Below are 8,758 nucleotides of genomic sequence, written 5' to 3' on the forward strand. Positions count from 1 at the left end.
TTCACAAGATCATGGTAACCCTTAAGTAGAAAAGGATGAACCACAACCGTTTTGAGGTGTGCAGACAGAAAACCTATCATGAATGTATAGGTCAGGACAACAGTGTGAGAATTTCCTGATATCATAAGCAAATAATACTGAGAGAGTAGCCTACCCTGGCCATGCATTTGCACAAACAAACCAGAAATAAAAGGAGCTGAAAAATTTTCTTGAAAAGGGAGAAAGCAGTGAACAGTGTCCATGTTTTCCAGTCTCACCTCATTTTAAGTCTACAACAACAAGATAATGTTGTGAACAGTAGTCAAATCTTATAAATAATAAAAATGGAGTGTTAGCAAAATGCTTTGGGGGCTGATATAAAGATAATCAAACAGTAAGTAACACAAAACAAATATTAGGAGAGCAAAACTAGTGCCGAAAGGATGATGATATGTATCTCAGAGGGTGCAAGGGGCTTGAGGGAGAGGAACATGGCAAAGGGAAGAAGTCCATAAAAGGAAGTATAAAAGTTGCGATTGGTGCTGCTGAGGTTCCTTTCAAGCACCTCCATGCCCAATCATTGTAATTCTTTCCAATGTTATCAAGTCCAACATGTTTCCATGTTGCTGAGTCTTCCTGTCCAGGAGGGAGATGGTGTGTCTTCCCTAGCTGCAGGGAGAACCCAAGGAGCTGCAGATGTAAAGGATGGTTATGTTGGTGATCAGAACAGGTTGTCTGCCTTTGTACTTCTCTGTATGTATTGCATACTTTCTTTCCTGAGGTCTCTTCCAAAATCTAATGGAGAACACTTAAGTATTTTGCGTCTTAAAGTATTTTTTCCCTGTGCCAATTGACATTACTTTTTCTTTTTTTTTTTCTTCTTCTTTTTTTTTTTTTTAATGTGCTTTTAATAAAAGGTGCCACATATTTTAAAGAAACAAAACCCCACTATTTTTATTTGATTTTAACAGCTACAAGTCTAAACACTGGGGTAAAGAACCAAGATATTACATTTATGTTGCCAAAATCTTACTCATAAGGTACCTTATCCCATTATTTTTTCCATCTGTTTTGTTTCTTGGGGATTATTGCAGCAGCTTAAGATTTTGATTTATTTCCTCTAAGGCAAAGGCAAAGAATTCAGAAAGAATGAGAACTGCTTAAAACCAGTTTTAAGTGCTGAAATAGTCTATTGATGAAAGTACTTTCTGAATTTGTGTTGAAAATGAGGACGAAGGGATAGAGAAGGTTATTTTTATGCCAGTTCTTCGCTGTGCTGAATATTTAAATACACCACAGTCAATTGGTGCATAACAGCATACACATTTTTGGTGACAACGATTTCTGATAAATTGCATTTGCCTTTTTATTACAGTGAAAACAAAATATCAAGTATTGAATTAAATTTTTGTGTAACTTGGCATTATTTTCTATTTTGATCAAACTCTGTTCATGACTACACCATCTTTCTTGCTGCAATCCATAAAAGCAGATTAGGTTTGTCTGTGAAGGATACTGTTTTTGAATAATCCAACAGTCAAGAAACAAAGAACATGGCAATATTTGCAAAAAGATTGGCCGCTTCAAGTGAACATTTCAAGTTCAGATATCTAATGAAAACCTGGACTGTGTGTCTCGCTCCAATTTGCAGGAGAGAGGCAAGGTTCTTTGATATGTGTATATACCCGGCGTGAGATTAAGAAGCAACGGTTCAAATGTTGGTCCAACCAGTTTATTAAAGTCCTAGCCGTTTTAGGGAGATGGGGAAGGGAAGGTGGGCGATAGGAAAAGTAGGAAAAATAAGCAAGGAGTCTGTAGAGAGCAAGAGAGATAGTCACCACCGTGGGTCCAGCGAGGTACACAGTAGGTCCGTAGATTTCAGGAACTCGTCTGATCACCGCGGGGGATGGGAGAAAGTCAGGGAGCACTGCAGCAAGCCGGCCTTCCGAAAAGGTTTTCCCCTCAGGGAATTCTCCGTCAAAGGAGTTTCTGGGAGATCGTCTCCAAAGTTCGTCTCCATAGATCGTCTCCCAGACCGTCTCCAAAAATCCCCAGTTTAGCAAGGGCCTTTTATCCCCCATTTCGGTGGGGTTGTTTTTCTTGATTCTTTGAAGTTTGAGGATATCTCGAACAAACACTGAATGTCTAAACAAGCATCTTCTGAAGGCAAACACTCTGTAAAATGGTTTAAAACCAGCTTTTGTGACATTCCTGGCCCACAGATAAGCCAGCAGGGGTTGGTGGTGCCTCTGTTTGCCAGACACAAGCATTATCGCCTTCTGCAGTGGTCCGCTCCTTCAAGCAGCACCCCTGAAAAAGACTGTTTGTCCTGTCTCTGCTTATCTTTGCAATCATAAGCAGAAATGGCACAATAGCAACCACCATTCACCCTCCTAGATAGTTAGCAGTCGCCAGTCAGAGTCTTATCATCAGAAAAACCTCACGAAGCAAGCTTTGAGACAAGAAAAGAAAACCAGATCTGTCCTTCATACCACCCCGTGGCTCAAAGGTTGCTTGAAACTGATGTGCAAATGACCATTCACGGTGGTGAGGAAAGGGAAAAAAAAAAAAAGTAAGCATAAGGGAAAAGAGGGATGGGGGATAATGGGGAATTAAATGTTTACATCATCATCATCACTCAATCAAAACCTTGATTGATAACACACTAAACATAACGTTACTTGTAAGGTCATAATTATTTTCAGTCAATATATATACATTCATACAGGCATGTATTTTAGATCTCTTTAAAATAATAATTACTCACAGAAAGTTATTTACAGCTATAGTCACTTATTCCCATTGTTACTTGCTTCACCCTTAGATCCCTTTTCTATTTAATTAGTAAGCTTTTTCTTGTTGGCCTGCTCCTGCTATTGGTACAAAAATCATCATTAGGCAGTCATTCTTGATGCAGTGCAGAGTGAGATGCACCGATATCTACCAGAAAACAAACATCTTTACACTGCTGTGTGCACAGTGCGTTCAGTCCACTGGGGGCAAAACTTATCCTGGGATCTTCAGATCCTGCTCTGGTGCAGCTGCTATTGTTCTTCCCAATTCTTTCACTACAGTCCCTCTTTCAATATAATTTCCAAACTCCATCAATAAATTTGTCCGGGTCCCTTCAGTTCCTTTAATGTGTATATTAATGGAAGAAGATGAAGACATTCTTGCTCGGACAAGCAAAAGGCCTTCAGAGGTGCAGACAAGGAGGGATAAAACCGAAAGATTGTAACTATTCCTGCCAGACAGACCCTCTTGGCATGATCATGGGATGTCTAGCTTGCACACCTGGCATGGGTGTGAGCAGATTTTATAAAGACCATTGGCAAGCCCGCCAAACCTGAGGCGGCTTGGAGTGAGTGGCAAGAGACCATGGGTTCGTGTATGACCAAGGAGCAAGTGGCGAAGACAGAGGAGCAAACGGCAGATAGCCAAATCGTGGAAGAGGAGCAGACGGAGCAGACGACGGGTAGTCAAATCATGGATGAGGAGCAGGCGGAGGATTCTCAGATCATGGAGGAGGAGGAGCAGGAGCAGATCGCAGATTCTCAAATCATGGACGACCCCATAATCTACGCATGGAATCCGCTCTACGAGGTCCCAGCCTGGAACAGATGGGGAAGACGACCTGCGCAGAAGGAGGTGAGCGCCAACATCGAGCTGCATCTCGCGCAGGAATGGTTCCACGGCAAGATGGGACCAGGGTGCAGTGGGCGGCTCATCGCTGAGCGGGTGCTGAGGGAGTACTGCACCATGATGGGGGCTCCCGATGGCTCCTTTCTTGTCAGGGAGAGCGGGACATTCATTGGGGACTACGTCCTGTCCATATGGCGTAATGGAGGGGTGCAGCACTGTCGCATCCATTGGTGGCAGGATGCCAACAGCCACAGGTACTATCTAACCAACAACAGAATCTTTGACAGCCTTTACGACCTCATCTCCCATTACCGGGAGACACCTCTGAGGTACAGTGAAATGGAGTTGCGACTGACAGTGCCTGTGCCTCGTTCCAAAGACTGGGTGCCGCGGGACGGCACCAGAGGATCGAGCACAGCTCCAGCGCCATCTTCCTCAGGGCAGGATGGAAGATCCAGCACCATCGTGCGTGAAAAGAGAGTCATATTTAATAAGGCACTTGACCAAGTTCATATTATTTAAGTTCATTGTTCACAATAAAAGTTTTTGTTCTGCACTAACCACAGAGTCCGTGTCTAATTACCACAGGTAAACTTTGATCGTATTTGCTTTTCTTAACCTGTATGAGACACTGCATTCTTATCCCTACCTAGGGTTTCTACTAGCACACCAAATTGATCGCTTACTTTGTCTGTAATACTGGTCCTAGCAGGGGTAATAATTAGCACTAAACTAAGGGCACGTGCACTTCCAATGTTGTGCTTTTGTCCCTATTCGGAAGTAACGATTTGTTTACTTTCTGATCACAAGCGGCAGAGGATGGGGGGGGGGCGGTGAGGGAGAGCAGCACGGGATGCGTTCTCTTGCGGCGCTTCCACTGCCATTTACCATTAACAATTACATTCCCATATACCATTTGCATTTATACTTACATATACCATAAACATTTAACAATCACAAAGACAGTGACAATAACCAATAGTATCAAATAAAATAAATAAATAGGGGTATTTGTGTCAGTTGCTTTCTCCATTCAGGAAGTTCCAGTGTAAGCCAAGATCCAGACAGGAATTCTTTTTGTTTTGTTTTCACATCGTTCACCTCTTATCAGTCCTGATACCCCTGTTATACCTTGCCAGTCCTTGCCTTCTTCAGTCTGTGTCTGTCCCAAACTTTCTCACTTTCGAAACTCTCATCATTACATAAACTCACTTTCTCTTTAACCCTTTTTCCTTTATACACTATCCCACTATTTGTACCTTCAGTCACACTTCCACATACCCTCAATTATATAATTACACTTTCTTATACCATAAAAGCAGTTTGTCCCATTCCCTTCAGAATCCACAGATTAAACAATACATTTCTTCAGTTTCCACAAACACCCTTAGACCAACAACCATGTTTTGTATGGAACTCCTGGACTGATGTGATGCTGAAAAACATCAGTGCAAAGGGCTTTCATTTGTGACCACATCTAACAGATATTAGATGGGTCCCTTGGCTCATTTCCCAATTTGTTAGGAATTTGGAAACACTATGGAGGAATTACATGCAAATCACAATCAGTTTAACCACAACAAACAAAACATAATACTATTGCAACCAAAGTATGTAATCAAGAGGTATATTCAGCATTCCAGCAAGATCACATCTTCAATTTTCCTGTCACAAAACACAAATGGTTAAAGTCAGCTATCAGCCATTCTGTGTTCAGTAAAGGTCCCACGAGGATCTTCTGTAAAATAAAACAAGACAACTTGCCCTTTTGGGGCTAACGTTAATACAATTAAAAAATGAGGGAACAATCCAGCAAGAGTTGATTTTACATTTCTTTATCGGGGTGTCCTTAGCCTTCCAAGGATATTTGTTAAGGGATTTCATTAAGGTTAGGGAAACTGTCCTCAGGTTAGCTGAGTCAGTTGTCACAGGCTGGCCAGGGAGATAAGTGTTTCCCTGGCTTATCAGTAACTGTATTGTGACTCACAGGGGGAATTGGCAGGAGTGGTGAGGCCTTGGGACAGAAGGTGTTAAATCGAGGATCTCCTTTTGTTGTGAGCTTTCTAATACATCCACCCCTTCACTGCCTTCCCCCCCCCACCTCCCGCTCATCTGGGGGAGGGGGCGAAAGCATCAGCTTTCCTTGAGCTTCTTGAGCTTTTGTTCTGGCCACCAGTTAACTAATTTCTCTAGTCTGACTGTGGGTAATCCATTCATCAAATCTCGTGGAACACCCTTTTGCCAGCCAAGTGTCCAGAGACGATTACGTCTATGACCAATATTTCGCCTACCTGTTCTTACTGGCAATGAGACCCTTCCAGTTTCACTGCGGTTTGGGCTAGGTGGCCCAGGGGCAAGGCTGACAGCTGCAAGCCTCACTTCCCTTGGGTCAAATTTACTAGTGTTAGAAATCACCGGCCCATATTTTCTTTCATAGTTAATTAATTCTTGGGCAACCTCCCCCCATGTCCATACTTTATATCCTGTCTGCAGATGGTTAGAGGTTACAGTTCCTTCTAATGCTGCCTGGGTTCTTTCTCCCCGAGGCATAGCCTGTATCTTTCCTTGTAGTTGTATACCTATAGGTTTCAGTGATTCTGGAAGCCCCCTAATTAAAGGAGTCATCCTTTCAGGATCAACAGGCATCATCATAGGTGATTCATGATGTGGCTGCAATTTTCTATCATACATCATTTGCAAACAGGCAGCCTTTTGGACACTTTCAACCAATTGATCCACTGTCCCATTAATAGCAAGAGGGTCTCCCCTTTCTAAAGGGTTGAGACCACCAGCCCAGTAAGCAGCCCTCTGTGTTAGGGACCAGGGAGCACGGTTGTTGCCAGTAGTTAAAAATACTCCTGGCCCCCAATAACCCTCAGCCTCCTTTTCGGTTAGCATTATTTGGTCTCCACCAGTTAGACTGACTCTCCATACATACTCCGTTTCTGATTCTTTTGGAGAACGGCTAAAATCCTTTTTCAGTTTTGCTAATTCAGTGACAGAGAAGGGAATTTCTTTAACATTCATTTTAGGATCCAGGTCCTCACCATTATCAAATGCATATTCAGTTTTTATCAAAGGACGCAATTGGGTTGGCGAGTCCTCTAATTTGTCAAGCCCTTCCCTCATTCCTTGTAGTTCCTTCTGAGGAAAAGTTTTTTCTTGAGGCAAATTATGGACAACAGTATTGCTAGTATTCTTATACGCTAACAGTTCCTTAAAAGCCATTTGCAACAAAACTGAATTATGTTTCTCTCTTTGTAATTGTTCCTCAAGGTTCAATATTTGATTCTGCAGAGTTTTTACCAATTCTTGCATTACTTTAACTGATTCCTGTAATGCTTGTATGGTTTGGGTTTCTGCCGAATGCTTTTCATCTCGGAACTCCACGGCTGCTTTTAAAGCTGCACCGAGTACCGCACAAATAAACGATTTTCCTTTCCCGGCTCGGGTACGAGCCCCATGTTGTAAAACACAAATGCGGTCTGAAACACTCTGCAAGTTATGCCAGTTTTGTCGTGCCCAATCCACCCCTGATAAAGAGGGCCGAGCACCGTGCTTTTCTAAAAGGTCAAATAGCACATTTTCACTTTTCATAGTGGCAATACTTTCACTCATTTCTCAATACCCTAAAAGATCTACACTAAGGGAAGAAAAGGTACACTTAACTCCTTACCCCTCCCCAGGGAGGCACGCACCAATCAAACAAATGTAAATGCTACAATCATGCCTCCCTTTTGTTTAGAGGAGCACACAAAGACAGCAGGCTAAAACAACACCTTTTGGGTTAAATCGCCCCTTATTTTCCTGCGAGGCCACACAGAGGAAAAAAAAACTGCAAATTCCGCACCTAGGTTACAAGACACCCTCAATCCTTGCAACTCGGAGAGGTGCGCACAGAAAAAGTTTAAACAACGCAAATTCTCAAATCACTCCTCCCTTACACAAAAGACCAAGAAGCACAATCAACTCTTACAAAGAACATGTAAACACCTAAATCGCTCCTGGCTATCCTGTCAGGCCAGAAAAACTTCAAGCTTCAAGCCACCAAAGTTACCAAACGCTTCAAAATTTCTTAAAGAGGAATAAACTTCTTGGAGAGCAACACACGCTTTACGTCAAAAATTACCTCCTCACTTCCCCAAGAGGTGCACACACAAAACTTTTCAAATTCCAAAACACGTTACAAGTTACTTAAACCACAAAAAATGCAAAATTGTCTTCTCGAGGAGGCACACACGTATAAAACAAAAGCAAATAGTCAAAATTAATTCATACGTCCCCAAGAGGCAAACACAAAAGCAAGTAAAGTTTCAGAATATGGAGCGGTCTTCCTGGAGAGGTGCTCACATCTAAGTTACCAAAACTATCGCTCCTTGCAACTCCAGGAGGTGCACATAGAAAAGTTTCAGGCTATATCTGGGAGGACAACACTCTCACGGCGGGTATCCTGTCCGTGACGCCAATAAGAAAATGTCTCGCTCCAATTTGCAGGAGAGAGGCAAGGTTCTTTGATATGTGTATATACCCGGCGTGAGATTAAGAAGCAAAGGTTCAAATGTTGGTCCAACCAGTTTATTAAAGTCCTAGCCGTTTTAGGGAGATGGGGAAGGGAAGGTGGGCGATAGGAAAAGTAGGAAAAATAAGCAAGGAGTCTGTAGAGAGCAAGAGAGATAGTCACCACCGTGGGTCCAGCGAGGTACACAGTAGGTCCGTAGATTTCAGGAACTCGTCTGATCACCGCGGGGGATGGGAGAAAGTCAGGGAGCACTGCAGCAAGCCGGCCTTCCGAAAAGGTTTTCCCCTCAGGGAATTCTCCGTCAAAGGAGTTTCTGGGAGATCGTCTCCAAAGTTCGTCTCCATAGATCGTCTCCCAGACCGTCTCCAAAAATCCCCAGTTTAGCAAGGGCCTTTTATCCCCCATTTCGGTGGGGTTGTTTTTCTTGATTCTTTGAAGTTTGAGGATATCTCGAACAAACACTGAATGTCTAAACAAGCATCTTCTGAAGGCAAACACTCTGTAAAATGGTTTAAAACCAGCTTTTGTGACATTCCTGGCCCACAGATAAGCCAGCAGGGGTTGGTGGTGCCTCTGTTTGCCAGACACAAGCATTATCGCCTTCTGCAGTGGTCCGCT

General features: G+C 42.9%; 1 protein-coding gene across 1 annotated transcript; it reads right to left on the minus strand.

Moving 5' to 3' along the window:
* Positions 1–5,628: 5,628 nt before the first annotated feature.
* Positions 5,629–7,548, minus strand: LOC140252110 (uncharacterized). Its single transcript, XM_072336450.1, has one exon. It carries the CDS (start codon positions 7,237–7,239, stop codon positions 5,755–5,757), a length of 1,485 nt encoding a protein of 494 aa, XP_072192551.1. The 5' UTR covers positions 7,240–7,548; the 3' UTR covers positions 5,629–5,754.
* Between the last annotated feature and the right edge of the window lie 1,210 nt (positions 7,549–8,758).

The sequence above is a fragment of the Excalfactoria chinensis genome, chromosome 4, assembly GCF_039878825.1.
Source record: "Excalfactoria chinensis isolate bCotChi1 chromosome 4, bCotChi1.hap2, whole genome shotgun sequence".
NCBI lineage: Eukaryota > Metazoa > Chordata > Aves > Galliformes > Phasianidae > Excalfactoria > Excalfactoria chinensis.

What these genes read in the sequence shown, in the direction of transcription:
- LOC140252110 (XM_072336450.1), bottom strand. Translation starts at nt 7,239, where the DNA reads ATGAGTGAAAGTATTGCCACTATGAAAAGTGAAAATGTGCTATTTGAC.